Consider the following 15,943-nt stretch of genomic DNA (forward strand, 5'->3'; position numbering starts at 1 on the left):
ACACACACACACACTCAGCACAACAGTGACCCGTGTGCAGTTAAAACACAAGGATGAGGTAATGCCCCATCCTGCTCCACAGGAAAACAAACAGGGCTTTGAAAGAAGCTATAATTTACCCATTCTTTACCATCAGCCATATGTCTTTGATTCACCATCCACCCACCGCCGACCTAACCTGCCGGGAAAATAGACATTTCTCTCTCAGGAGGTCCTGGATCTCAGTGGATACGACTGATCTCAGATCAGCAGAAAAATCTTCGTTGTCTAAAGATAGGTACAGTGCAATCTTTCCTTTCATTAAAAGGGCAAAACTGGTCTTGACATCCTTTCAATCTTTTTTGACTTGTTTGCAAGTAAATACCTACTAATCATAAAAACGTGATTAATTTGCTTGAGAAGCAACACTGCACATTGCATTAAAACTTGATACATATTTTGCTTCTTGATTATAATTGTCTTTTGTATTACTGCATTGGCAGAAAGTTGTTTATACTTAAGACAAATGAAACGAATTTGTCAGTGCATACAAATCTTATGCAGTACTGCTTCTCAAGCAAATTTATCTTGTTTCAAAATTTTTTAAATATATATTTCAAATAGAAAATAAGACAAAAATAGAATTTAGTTAATAATGGGATTGTTGGCAATATATATATAATGCAACAATAATGTCAAGTGTTATTTTAATATCACTTATATACTATTATACAATTTATTCTTTTGAAGTAGCTTTTATTTTTTAATTTTCAGTTTTCATTTAAATTTTAGTTAAATTTTAGTAGTTTTATTAGTTTTTTAGTACTTCAACTTAATTTCAGTCAGTTTTCATGGCAACATTTTCTACTATACATTTTTAAGTTACTTTAAAAAAAAAAAAATTTTTTTTTAAAGTTTTTCCTGTAATATTTATATTTTATTTCAGCTTTATTTCAAATTACAATTTTCAGTTTTTGACAATAACAACACTGATAATGGGCCTGTCCCAGTACCCACACATGCAGTCTTTGCACTCGACCACTTGTCTACTTAAATGACGCATTTTCTGTATTTGGTCAAAGTGTTAGAGTAGGCATGGAGACCACAAGAGTGTGCAGAACTTTTGATTACTCGATGGGACATGCATAGTGTTGTAAAAATGCAAATAAAGTTTTACAGAGCTTTATTAACAACATTCCTCGAAATCTTGTGATTTTGTAGCACGAGTTCCTGAACTTAGCTTAGCCTTGAATACCGCTTTGATTCTGTATTTTAAAATGGTGTGGATATAGTGTGTATTAACAGCACTGAGCTTTGGCATTATTCATAGGTGGCCACAGAACTATATGCACACTTACTTCCTGTAGCGTGCACATGCTCTCAAGTGGCCAAGACTGCAAGTGTGCTTACTGGGACAGGCCCAGAGTCTTGTTATTTCATATTTCAGTTTCAAGATCTGATATGAACTGTTGACTTAAAACACTCTGACAATACGGTCAATCTTGAAAGTCTTAGCTAAGAAGTATGCATGCAGCCTGCAGTCTGATCTAAATGGTAGTTAAACTGTCTCACATTCTGCCTTGGCTTTTACCCAAGATCTCACTGGGGTCACATCGTACAGTCTTGTGAGCAGCAAACGTAAGGAGCAAAAAAAAACTTTCACACAGTGTGCACTTATTGTAGCTTCTCCACCTGGATTCAGTCACTAGCAGTCGGTGCAGTGCCCAGCTGAGCTGCCCTGGGATCTTCAGCACATTACACATTGCTACTGTTTGTGCCTGTTGTCGGCACTGACGCCATGGCAACCTCTCTGCCGTGGAGTTCGTCATTTCTTAAAAGGGGGAATGGAAACAAGAGGAAAAAAGTCTGTGTGATATTCCCACTAAAGCTCCTGGAAAACTTTGGTGGAAAACGACTGAAAGAAGAGTGAAGAGGATATCAGCCTAGATCATAAGAGACAAAAAATGAATGAGAAATATTGTGAACTTATATAACTCTAAGATAGTTCATAGATTTTGGCTAATGTCTCGACTTTTAAATAAATTGAATTGCAAGACTTTATATACAAATTTAAAACAAATAAATAAATTTCACAAACAATAAACAAACAAATAGCATACAATGTTATATATATATATAAAATGAGATTTATATTAGGGCTATATTTAAAAACTATATAAATTATAAATTTAATAAAAATAAAAATGAATAATTATTCGATTGTTTGGGGGTAAATAAATAATAGCAGCAGCAGCAACAACGACAACAACAATAATAGTAAAATATGACTGTTCAGCAGTAGTTATATGGTGCTTTATTTATAATATTTTTTAAATGGCTTTTGAATGAAAGTGTAAAATTTTATATAAAATTATAATATTTGTATTATATATTCTTGAATTCACCTTCAAAACATGACACATATTACTTTTAAGTCACCTAAACTACAATATTTTAAATAAATAGGTTAAATAAATAAATAAATAAATATTTAATTAACTATTTATTGAGTCACAACTTAAAAAGAAATAATACACAATATACATATATATATAAATAATAAATAACAGCAACAACAACAACAATAATAAAATTAATCTGTATTTTTTTCTCTCTATATATTTTTTCAAACTCAAAGGAGAAGATTACTGTTCAGCAGTGATTATATGATGCTTTTTAATAATATCTTTAAAAAAATGCTTTTGAATGAAAGTGTCATTATATCATTATTATATATTCTTGTATTATTATTTTATTTTTTTTTTGCTCCAAGTCATACAGGATACATTTGGAACAACATTAGGGTGAGTAAAGGACAGAATTTTCATTTTGGGGTGAACTATCCCTTAAATAGAAGGCAAGAAAAGCTATCGGCCGGGTATTGTTCGATGATGTCCTGTCCTCCTTTCAGCCAGACACCTAGTGGCTGTCAACGTGATGAATGTGTCAACCTTTCAGGGCCTGGTCAATCACTCAGCTTTTGGTTTCCCTCCTTTATGAAGGTCGTTACTCCGCTTCGCCTCTTGAGAGGCCTGGCTCTCAGGCCTGCGCTTTCTAATGAGGGATGAGATCCTTCGTAACGGTTTCCATAGCGCTGAGGTAATCGATCTGGTGCTCAGGAATTGAGATGGAGGCTTGACTTTCACTGCAAAGGCTGAGAGGCCTGTTGTGTCATCCGTTGTCTTTGAGAGGTATGTGATTGTCATTTTGCATTAGAGCGAGAGAGAGGCAGAGATTGTTATAATAAAATAAAACTTGACACCATCCCATCTGTCTCCGTTACTAACAAAAACGCAGAGACCCTTGAATCTTGTCTCGCAGCATGAAACACCATAGCTCTTTTTAAGAGACATGGAGCAGAGCTACCAAAGCATGAGACATTGGAAAAACACTTTCAAAATGGAGTACTACAAAAACAATGTACTTTTCATCATGAAATATCGTTACGTCAAGGCAGTACCAGTAACAAAAATCAAAACCAATAACAAACTTATTGGCAGAGACAGAGAGTACATAGAGGAGAGGAAACAGAACTCATACAGACAAATGAAATAGGAGAAATGACAGCTCTAAATGTAAGCCCCGCCCTTTAGTTAAAAGAACCAATCACCTTTCTGCATCATCAGTTTTTGTACTGCAATATCCAAAATACAGTTTTTGTTCCATGATTTCAGCTACAAAAACAATTGATGATATCACTGACCAGGATTCTTGAATGGAAAGTTCAAATGAACACCATTTTTAAAATTGAATTATTCATAACATTAGAAATTCTATTTATTGCATTTAGCTGAATAAAAGTATCAATTTCTTGAAGAAAAAAAAAACTTTTGAATATTATATATATATATTATTATATATTCTTGAATTCACTTTTTTCACAGTATTACATGTAATATTTATAATAGTATTTATGCATTTATAGGATTATGTATGTATGTATGTATGTATGTATATATATATATATATATATATAGCCCCAGATACAGATCCCCAGTAAAGACCTTGTCTCAAACGGCCACCGGGACAAGATCTCAGGAGCCAGTTGAGTCCTTTGCACAATGTGACTTTGCTGCAGCCTGGAATTGAACTGCTGGTTTCGTCTGGCCAGAGGAGAACTGGCCCCCCGACTGAGCCTGGTTTCTCCCAAGGTTTTTTCTCCATTCTGTCACCGATGGAGTTTTGGTTCCTTGCCGCTGTCGCCTCTGGCTTGCTTAGTTGGGGACACTTCATTTCCAGCGATATCGTTGACTTGATTGCACAGATACTATTTAAACTGAACTGAGCTGGATGATGACATCACTGAATTCAATGATGAACTGTCTTTAACTGAAAAATGAGTGTTTACTATTGTCACTTTGCATTATTGACACACTATTTTCCTAATTAATGCTGTACAGTTGCTTTGACACAATCTGTATTGTTAAAAGCGCTATATAAATAAAGGTGACTTGACTTGACTTGACTTGACTCTGCCGCAGCAGCAGCAGCAGCAGCAGCGCAGCAGCGCAGCAGATCTATTCCGCCAAGACCAAATACATTAACATTGTCATGTACATTACCATGCCAATCCCTCCGAGGGTTGTCATGACAGAAATATATATATAGTTTATATATAACGATATAATATCATTTTATAATGTCAAATAGCCGCTGAGTGACCTATCTGCCATAAAGAGACATTGATATTGGTCTGCAGGTAACTGTAATAACAGCTCAACCAGCTGGATAAAGCTCAGGTCATCTAAAACTCTCCAGATGTGATGTTTGACCGATCCAGAACATCACAGACCTTCAGAAGTATCCGTGACTTCCAGAAGCATTTGCTCAGAACCTAAACAGCCTCAGCTGCCGGTGTTCTGATGATTTGTGCTACCCTGTCAGATTTTGCTACCTCCCATTAAAACAGTATAGGTAGCACAATACGACAAAAAAAAAAATGCTACCCATCAGATTGTGCTTTATTAACGCCAACACCTACACCTACCCCAACCCTAAACCTGCCCTTACAGTAATGCAAATACAGTAATTATGTGTTGTTCAGCGTGAGAAAATTGACACAATATTGATGTGCACATGCGCAGTAAGCCCTGGTAGGACATTCTGAAAGGTAGGATGAAATGTCAGGACACCGGCTCCCATCTGAGGCACATACACATTTATTTTGAAGAAAAATCTAAGCTTTTAGACTAAATTGCAGGTGCAAAGTGCTGATGAATATGAAGTAGAATGATGTGTACCCTCACCGGAATGAAGTCTGCAGTCTTTTCACGTTTTCTGCTCTGCTTGTGTGATAATCTATATAATGGACTCAAATATGCTGAAATGTTTTGAGAAATGCTCAATTTAAAAAAAGCTACACTTTTACTGGCACCTGAAGCCACAGTATAGACTTATCAAACTAAATTTTCATATTTTCCAAAGTAAATGGGAGTAGTGCTTGCCAGTACAAAACAATGGGTGTTTTGCAGTATATTGCCATGCGGTTGCTAGGGCGTGTTGAGTGGTTTCTAAGTGGCTTACTGGCCAGAGTCAAAAGAGCCCAAAAGTGATATTCTAGTCCCTACTTCAAAGTCTACGTACTTTTCCCCCCTCATTATTTAAGGTATCATTCATGTTCACAGAACAAATGGTGCAGGATGAGTCACACGTTTAATACTTAGGTTAAGGGTTAGAATAAACTGGTAACTTAGGTATGAGCAATAACAATTGTAATGTGGGCTTTTTCTGTGGTTGGCCCCAAGCTTTGGAATGGTCTCCCCTATCATGTGAGATCTGCTCCTTCTTTGGACATTTTTAAGTCTAGACTTAAATCTTATTTTTACTCTTTAGCCTTTGTATGAGTGTAGTTGTCGTTTCTATTAGTAGATTTGTTTGATCATTGTACAGCACTTTGGATCAATTTACATTGTGTTTAAATGTGCTTTATAAATAATGTTGTTGTTGTTGTTGTAGTAAATGTTGTGAGCCTAAGCAAGCACCCTTAAAGGGCTAGTTCACCCAAAAATGAAAATTCTGTCATCATTTACTCATCCTCATATCGTCGTGTTTTGAAGATGAACGAAAGTCTTACGTGTTTGGAACAACATGAGGGCGAGTAAATGATGATAGGATGTTCCCTTTAATTAATCACAGAGTTCTGGCATGAAACTCTAGATGGCACAGTCCGATAGGTCTAACTCAATCTGACCTAATGACATCATTATCACATGGCAATGATGATATGATTTTCCCTTTAATTAACCAAAACATTTAATAAACAAACATAAGGCAAGCAGGATGTGGGAAAGATGTTGCTTTGTATTCTGTGCAGCCACAGAAACAACTACGGTTGCCATGGCAAAACTCACTTCTGTCAGAGACAAAAGATGTTACAAGAAATAATACGTCAATAACCAGCTGCTACAAAACACAGCAACTCAATTCCAGAGGAATGCAGGATTGCTTCATATCCCAGTGATTTTGAAATCCAGTTCTGATTTAAAGCAAAAGCATGTTTTGGCTGGAAACGAGCAGCGGGAATAGGAATATGTCAAAACTTGTTTCACTTGATCATTTCAGTCGAGAAGCCAGTGAAAGTCTTTTGATTTTTGAAAGTGTATGAGCAAATCCCTCAAACGGTCAATGTGTCCTTTGACCCTGGAGCTGCTAATATTTGCAGTGTTTTCCCCATTACATCTTGAGGAGGGGGAGAAAGAGAGAAACAAACAGACTGAACACCTTTTGGCAGCAGTTTCAGCTTCATATTATGCAAGCTCAGAGTGCTTGGAGGCAGTGCCAGCACAGCATGAGACAACTTATGAAACATTAACATTGAGAACAAGACAAAAGAGGGGAGGAAAAGATGCAGTGGCAGTGAGGAAGGAACGGGTGAGGAGTGTGGAAGAGGGAAGGATGGGATGAGAAGAAACACGAGACAATGGAAAGTGTGTTAATGGCACAAATCATTAGCAGTCATTCCATGGGAAATAGGAAACTAGGTTGGTTACGGAGTTAAAAGTGCTTTTTAAGCAAAACTGTCAGTCTTGGTAATGCAGCCAGGCAGTGGTTTTCAAGTCTTGCAAGTACAGGCCCGAGCTGACAGAACAAGACAGAAATTTGCAATCTGTTTGTCAAGATTACATAGACAGATAGCCTGATATCAGAGCAATATTTCATTTTTTAAATGTTATTATTAAAAAATTACACTATATGTTGGGTCTGTAGACCTTACCAATGGTAGTTTTATTTAAAAAAAAAATTCAAAGGTTAATTATCACTCTCAAAAGTGTAGCTTTTAGAAATATATTTGATATAAATAAATTTACTACCATTTATATCTCATAAACAATGACAATAGACTGTCAGTAAAAATAGATAATATTTGTAAAGATTAATAAAAGTTATTAGTATTAATATTACTATTGTTGTATGCAAATAATAATTCAGACGTGTAAAAATAATTAATAAATTAATTAAAAACAATTTCAAATTAGTTACTGGACATTCAAACAACAAAAATAATCTTTAGCATATCAGTCAAGATCATCTTTGGTTGGTACATGCTGAGAGTCTTCACCCTCTTCTACTGTAGCTAAATGTCAGATATGAAAATGAGTATTGTCTGCAGCAGAGGAGGATGGCTAGGGGTGTGGGAGGCCAGGCAATCAACACAAGACTGAAACAGTCACTTGTGTGTCTGAACAATCCCTTTATCGATCAGTGTTGAAGGAGAGGGCGGAGGACAGTCCCAAATTGTTACAGGCCCTATAGAGAAGGGCAGAGTTCACCAACCTCTCGTTCTTTCCATTGGAGTGTCTGTGATTTGTCTGCTTGTAATATAGTTTTTGTCAAGACACTGTATGGCCATTGTACTGTTTTCAATTGCACAATTAACTCACAATTGGTGTGTACGTTTGTATATTTCCAGCCTGTCTTTTTCATAAAGAGTAACATACAACCATGGTTAAACATTTACATCAATTTGTGTTTTCCAGTTGTATTTAGTATATAGTAGTCAACATTTGAAGTGGATTAAAAAAGTTAATCAAAGTTGTCCTAAGACAAGAACTGTGTTTTGGTTTTAGGACAACTTTGATGAAAGGTTTTGATCCACTTCAAATGTTGACTACTGTATATTATTTATTGCTCTATACCATGACCATGATTGTATTTTTTGGCATGTATTTAGAATATTCAAATGTTGAAGTTCAAATGTTGTGTTGATACAGGCTTACAGTCCCAAACTAACTTTCTCTTACAGTCGATTCATCCTTCAAGACGTAGACTGCATATGCTAAAAAATAACCAATAATACGTTTTATATTATCTATATATTCTTTACAACAAAAGTATGTTGTGAATATGTATTATTTATACGTTGTCATATTAAAAACCAGTCAGTAAATATAAATTGTAGAACCCCAAATTATACATTACAGCTTCACTTTGAATTGGACCAGTGTTATTTTTCATTCATTCATTTCATTCATTCAATTTATCTAATTATTATCATTGATACACTATTGCAGGTTTTGTTAATATTTTGAATAAGATGTTATTTCTATATTTTATATTTTTATAAACATATAAACAAACATTTACATATTTATAAATATATAGTTTTTTAAAATGAAATATTGGTTTTGTTTTAGTTTAGTAGTATTTATTTTCATATTTAAAGTAGTATTTAGTATTAGTATTTTTTAGATATATAATTATAATTTAAAGAAAACGAAAATGAGAAATGTAGCCTTGGCAAGTAGCTGAAATACACTAAGTTTAAGTTTTTTATATTTTATTTCAGTTCATTTTTATTTTATGTTGAGTAATGAAAATGTTTTTAATGATTGTAGTTTTAGTTACAGATAAGGATAGTAACCCTGAATCGGACATAACTGAAAAATTACTCACGATTCAGTGAAGGAGTCAGCTGTAAACTCACGATTCACTGACTGAGTGAGATCTGATTCAAACTGCTAACCCACGAGCGAGTTTGGGGCTGTTTTGTGAATCTGACTCAACTAGTTCAAAAGAATAATTTATTTGTGAATCGGACATCACGTCTTGGTCGTGTTCATTGTTGCGTGCAGCAAACAAGACATAACTGAAAAATTACTCACGATTCAGTGAAGGAGTCAGCTGTAAACTCAGTAATGGCTCTAAACGATTCACTGACTGAGTGAGATCTGATTCAAACCGCTAACCCACGAGCGAGTTTGGGGCTGTTTTGTGAATCTGACTCAACTAGTTCAAAAGAATAATTTATTTGTGAATCGGACATCACGTCTTGGTCGTGTTCATTGTTGCGTGCAGCAAACACTGGGGGCACGTGGACCAAATACGAGGTTTTCCCTAACTAGATTTCAAATTATTTTTGGAAATATGTCTTTTATTGTTGCATCTAGAGCCCTGTTAAAGAGTGTGCAATTTTTCAACGTAAAGTGTGCAGCGACTGCTATAGGGTTATAACATTGATTGGCTCTTTCAACAAACAGCATAAATAGTCACAAAAAGAAAAGTTCAACCAGAATCAAAAAGTGGCGTGATTTTGTATATTTTTTTTATTGAAAGCTTCATCAAAAGAAAAAAGAAATAAACAGAAGTTTAAACCTAACATCCACTGGTCTACAGACACTCTCAGGATCACAGCTCGACCACATGGGAGGCAAGAAAGTGAAGCAACTCAAGAAATCATTGTAGCATCGTAAAACTGTTCCGCTTTCATATTTCAACAACACCTGTACAAAAACATTTCCATAAATATTTCTCTATTTCATCTGCCAGTACGTTAGTGTCTAATTGAGGTTTTGCAGTTTGTGTTGAATTTGGTTGAACATAGTACGCTGTTTCTTAACAGTCCAACGAACTAATGGACGAACATTCGTCATTCAATGACCTCAACTGTGACAGCCAATCAGATGTACAGATAAATAAAAAGCATGGCTTGGACCTCACATCCATCCAATGAATGGGAGTAGTGTTTCTAGCCAGCGAAAACCTTCGTGGATGAAAGGTGTTTAGTTTACAAAATTGCAGTTGGGATGAGAACTCCATCCTACAGTTAGCAAAACCTTCAGCTTAATCGGACACATTTATTCACCCTTGAATGAAAACCATGAAGGCTGCAGAGTGTATAACGCATTCGACATCATCACACACCTCTCATATGAGATACCAGCCCGAATTTTCTCTCCATTCCCAAGGCCCTGACCACTTAAATACTGAATGCTTGATAGCAGCGAGCACGTGATAAAAAGAACTCTCCAAAATGACAGTGGATAACAGACACAAAACAGTGACTTTTATTATTATTATTATTATTTTTTTTACTTTTTTGTTTAAACAGATGAAAAATGAAAAGCTAGCTTGTTCTTATTGAAGCAGTGTTGTCTTGGTCATTATGAACTTGGCATCGCTTTAATCCACAGTGTGAACTTGTCTCATATCTCACTGCAATGGTCATCACCAGAGGATAAAGTACACCAATTTTGCTTTAATACTGTCCCCTAGTGGCTAATTGAGATCATTACGTAGCTGTATAGAGGTCATGTTGTAGGAAAACAGGAAAAAAGACCCAAGTGTCCATGATGACGTTCAAAAGGAATAAATTGATCTTGATGTCTCTAGCCGGCCCTTTAATGACAGATTAATTTATTCCCAGAGCACCTCGACAACTCTAATTACCTGACTGTAAAACTAGGAGGCGTATTTATGAGCAGTATGACCATGAAGGCAGCAAAGACAGTCCATAATTCACCATGTGTATTGAAACTCTTTGCTGACGTATTAATATAGCACTTTCCTATCTGACTGCATCAAAATAACATCTACTTCATGGTAAATAAAGGACAGCAGCCTTGTTTGTATATTAAAGCGATAAGTCTGTCCAAAAATGAAAATGTACTCATGTTGTTCCAAACATGGCTTACTTTCTTCTACGCAATATAAAAGAGAACATTTTAAAGAATGTTGGCAACCAAACAGTTTCAGGTCCCATTGACTGTTATTGTATCTTTTGTCCATACAGTGCAAGTCAATGGGAACCGAAAATGTGTGGTTAACATTGTTCTTCATTTTGACAGAATGTTTATTTTTGGATGGACTATCCCTTTAATTTATGAAATGTTCCCTCTGTCTGCTCTTCTGTTTGCTAGTTTCCCCCCTCTGGAATGGGCAGCCTGATAAAAAGAAAGCAAATTTCAGATATGGAAGGTTGAAATGTCACACGCGATATTTCTAACCTTAATTCCGAGCTGTCAAGGCACCTGAGCAACCACCGAATCCCATAATAATGGGAACCTTAGGCTCTGTCATAAATGGCGTAGTTGATGTGTATCCGCCGTCTTGCAATGGTCATTGTGCACCCATGTGACCATAATGTGTCGCGATTGAGATTTTAGGGTCACTACGGATTACTAACTAGAATTATGCCACCAAAATGTGGCCTCGACCAGCAAGGGCTTTGGGACAGAGCCTTTGTTTTTCAAGTAAAGACCGCCATTTTCACGAGAGATTTCCTATGGCATCTGGTTGATTAAGGAAACCTTGCATATAATATGAGGCATTTCGATCGATGCGACTGCAAATACGAACGGGAGTGCTCAGAACAAAATGTTATGCTAATGCTGCTAATTGCAAACGTTTCTCAGTGCCCCTGAAGCAAAGCTTGTGTTTCATGACCTGCAACACATTCTCCTGTGTTTCCTCATGGTAAAATTGCTTTCGATGAGGTAGTGATCTGTACACAGAGTTTAAATACACACTAGTGAGTGATTTGATTCCTTCCTGTTGAGCTGAAATTATGTAAACGGACTTCTTTGTGTGAAAGCTCGAACTGAACGGATGTGCGACGTGTTTAATAGTGACCGACCGACCGTCGGTCGGCGACTGAGAAGGTGCAGCGATAGAGGTATAGTTCATTCAGCCGGGCAGACGGGAGATGATTGATGGTTCAGCCGCTCTCTGACGCCCTCTGCTGGGGAGATCACACTCATGAGAATCAGTGATGGTGGTTTTCTGCCTTTCAACTGAACGATTGACATAGATTCTGCAACAGTGGAAGGAAGTTTAAACCCTAAAGTACCAGTTTAGCCGTCAAGGTCAAATGGATACTTCTGAAACCAAATGATTACGCCAAAAAAAAAATCTCAAATAGAAAAAAGAAACAAAATAATTGATCCACTCCACTGTCTTGAGGGGGGTTTCTTCATCTTTGGTATAAAATATGCCATCCACGGCCTGCATTTGATCCACAGCTAAGAAAGACTAAAGAAATTGTCAACAATTTCCTATTACTATTGCTTTTTGCACACATTTGCTTTTTTTTCGTCCATAAGCTCTTATCTATTTAGATTTGCACTGCCATTTTTTTGACTGTTTTAGTTTTCTTTTTTTCCGCAATGAAACAAGCAAAGCAGGCTAAAAACACCTTAAAGCTCATAAAAAATATTGCAGATAAAAACAATAATGCCATTAAAAATGATCTGCACTACACAATAAACTGCATTTCCCATGATGCAGTGGATTAACATTTTTTTCCTCTGTTCCTAAAAAATGCAACTCTCTTTAATCATCCTCATCATCATGACCACAATATTTTTTTTTGTCTGTCCTCTCTATTAAACACAAAGTCACCACTGATAATTTAAAACGTCTCAAGGAGACCTCTCTCTTTCTTTCTATGCTTTATACAGGTAATTTCCTTTCTTTGTCAGGTCATTTTCACTGCATTCATCAGTCTGTTCAGTTCAAACAGGAAAAAGTCTTAGATGTTTCTTGAAATTAAGGCAGCAAAGATGAAAAAACATTGATATTCTCTAGAAAACTAAAATCTAACTCATAAAAAAAGAAAAGTAATAGTAGCTTAGAATCCGAGGAAGACTTCTTTCGCTCCATCTCTCATTGATTTACAAGAACGTGCTTCCTCATCTAATAGAAAAACCCACTGTTTCTGAAAACCTACCTGCACATTCAAAAAAAGAATAGGAAAACTTGTACTTGTTTGATTTCGTTCACTTCGTGAAGGTAAGGTTTTTCGGATAGCCGATTAACAGTAGGCTCGATCTCCCAGACTGCATTTCTCTCGTTTCCGGTCTGGTTGCGAGTTCTCCAAAGGTCCTTCGGTGTGGGCCAGGTGTTAAATAAATTGTTTGTTTGTTGTAGATGTTTTTTTTTTTAGATGCTTGTGCAAAAGTATACACAAACGTGTTTCCCTGTCTCTTGCGCTCTGTCTTCAATGCTCCCTCGTTGCAGTCCCCCAGTCTCAAGGCAACGCAGTCACCTCAACGCCCCCCTCCTCCTCTGGTTATCTGAACCAATGAGAAAGTCAGAGAGTTTGAAAAGCATACTGTATCCTATTCAAGGTTCACTCATGGATTATCACTTATTCCTGATGGCCCAATAACAACAGCATTTATTGAGCTAAATATAAGGCCTTATCATGAATTCAACCTGCCCACAGTTAACAGCTATACTTTTAGGTCGTGAAAAGGTTGTGAAAACATTTTAAATATACATACTTAAAACAAAAGATGTGCATTTTTACAATGTTGCAGAATACTGTTATGAAGTTGCTAGCACTGAAACATATTAGGAACCTCACGGCTGTGCTGAAATGTGGCCTGATTGTATTCTGGTGTTTTCACTTCATTTTTGAAACATAGGTTTCAGTATTGTTTAGTATGTTTTATTTTGCTTATATAAAATTACATTTGGGACCAAATTGTAACCTCTCCTTTATACTACTGTTCAAAAGTTTGGGGTTGGTAAGATGTGTTTAATATTTTTTAACAAAATCTCACCAGGGCAGGTTTTATTGGATCAAAAATACAGTAAAAATAATATGGTGAAATATTATTAGAATTTAAAATGTTTTCTATTTTAATATATTTTATAATATAACATATTCATGTGTTGGCAAAGCAGAATTTTCAGAAGCCATTACTCCAGTCTTCAGTTTCACATGATCCTTTAGAAATCATTCATTTGGTGCTCAAAATGTCTTATCAAACAGTCGTGCTGCTTAATATTTTTGTATAAACTGTGATGCATTTTTTCAGCATTTATTTGAAACAGAAATCTTAACTACCACTTTTGGTCAAATTAATGCATCCTTGCAGAATAAAACTGGAATCGGTTATTTTTGGTCATTTACTGCAAAAACGTAAACTGCATGTCGAGTTTGGTTACAATAATTTGTATTTATTGATTATTTATTGCAATGTTGTAAAATGTTGCAAATGTTATAAAAACGTTGTGTGCTTGTCATGAATATATGTAAACAAGATACATTGTCCCCATTTGTCTTATCAATGTGAATATCAAACTCACTTAGCGGGCTGAAAAGTGTAGGTGGGCGCGTGATCGCTGGTGTTGTCCATGCCCAGAGGCTGTTGCTGACTGCTGGCATCCTGTGACGAGGGCGGAACGCTCTGTGGAGAAGCCTCCGTCACCACTCCCTGGAAGGATATGATGTCATAATTACAGGATGTCCCCTCACAAGAAACAGAATTACCTGTTAACCTCCTCCAAAAAGAGGCCTTAGGGCTGTGTTTGGTACTCAGACCAGAATGAACTTAAAGACGTGCTTCACACTGAAATCAGGCCTTGTAAAGCTGAAAAAAAAGGCACTAAGGAAGTTGTGGGCGTATTTTAGCCCGAGGTGACTGATCTCCACATTTTCAATTAGCAGCGCTCATCTAATCAGTTGGACCAGTGAATGGATTTGCAGTCGCCCAGAAACTCACCTCCACTGAGACAGCTGAGGCAGGCACCGCAGTGTACTGGGGAATGTAGGTCCCCTGCATAGGAGCAGCAGCCGCAGTCATGTACTGCAACAAATACATACACAGAGACACAGTTCATTCACACATACTGTAGCAAACAAAACTATGCATAGTATGGACCTATTCAAATTGTGACCAAACATCGGCGGAGCTGCAGCTGCTGCATCTAACAGTGCAATTGGTGGCACTAATATAGTACATCAAAAGCTATTTTGCCAAGTGACCGCCACAGAAAAACAGAGCCCCTATAGGGACATGATGGAAAAAAATAAGACATGGGAGGAAAAGATTCTATTTTTCCATGCATTTGCACACAGCAGATTTGCATTTGCAGAGAGAAACTACTTTTGTTGACTGATGATGGAAATAATATGAGATGGAAGGAAAACTATATTTCAATGCTTTTGAGAGGGAGGAGGAGCGCAAAGGTTTTGTAAGTGAATGCAAAAGCCTTGAAGTATAATTTTTCCTCCAATGTCATATTTTTATGCATCATCATGTCCCTGGCTCCATATAGGATGAAGAATCTTGTTGAGATGAATGCTATATGATAACAAACATATTTTCAATGCTTCTATTAGTCGATTCCCTTTTGCTTTTCCTTTCAATTTAGGTACTACTAGAAATGAATAGTTGTACTTTTACTCATTACATTTCTAATGATTTACAATTTCATTTAGACCTTCAAAATTTAAAGTACATATTTCACTGCTCACAATGATGCAAATCTATCCTCTTATTAAACATTTATGTATATCTTTTTTGCTGAGTTGTATCTTCACTCAGTAAAATCAATTTCATTGTAAGATTACCACAATTTACCATGAAAGTACAATAGTGACTAAACCTAAAATAATGTTATTAATGAATAAATGCTTGAGTGCAAACAGGTTCAGTGATCAGTCTGCAAACTAGTGGCATTTTTGTATTTATATTAGTGCTGATATATCACGATTAATCGCATCCAAAATAAACGTTTTTGTTTACAAAATATGTGTGTGTCCTGTGTATATTTTTTCTGTATATATATAAATGCACAAACATATGTGTATATATTTAAAAAATATTTACATGTATATATATATATTCAGATAATTTATATTATATATAAATATATTTGGTTATACTTTATTTTAAGGTGTCTTTGTTGCACTGTAATTCTACATTTAAGTACTGAGTAATATTAATTAACTACATGT

General features: G+C 36.0%; 1 protein-coding gene across 4 annotated transcripts in view; it reads right to left on the bottom strand.

Annotated features, from left to right (window-relative positions):
• Positions 1-10,122: 10,122 nt before the first annotated feature.
• The window catches only part of LOC107713827 (RNA-binding motif, single-stranded-interacting protein 3-like), a 134,645-nt gene continuing 128,824 nt past the window's right edge, over positions 10,123-15,943 (bottom strand). For 3 of the 4 annotated variants that reach the window (XM_016519456.1, XM_016519458.1, XM_016519455.1), the window contains 3 exons: positions 14,706-14,789; positions 14,290-14,417; positions 10,123-13,268 (listed from right to left, as the gene is read on the bottom strand). In XM_016519456.1, coding sequence (XP_016374942.1) covers positions 13,265-13,268; positions 14,290-14,417; positions 14,706-14,789 — 216 coding nt within the window. In that variant the 3' untranslated portion in view covers positions 10,123-13,264. Of the gene's footprint in view, positions 13,269-14,285; positions 14,418-14,705; positions 14,790-15,943 lie in introns of those variants that run through there. The other variant, XM_016519457.1, reaches the window with a different exon arrangement.

Source organism: Sinocyclocheilus rhinocerous, unplaced genomic scaffold, assembly GCF_001515625.1.
Source record: "Sinocyclocheilus rhinocerous isolate Xijiao unplaced genomic scaffold, SAMN03320098_v1.1 scaffold779, whole genome shotgun sequence".
NCBI lineage: Eukaryota > Metazoa > Chordata > Actinopteri > Cypriniformes > Cyprinidae > Sinocyclocheilus > Sinocyclocheilus rhinocerous.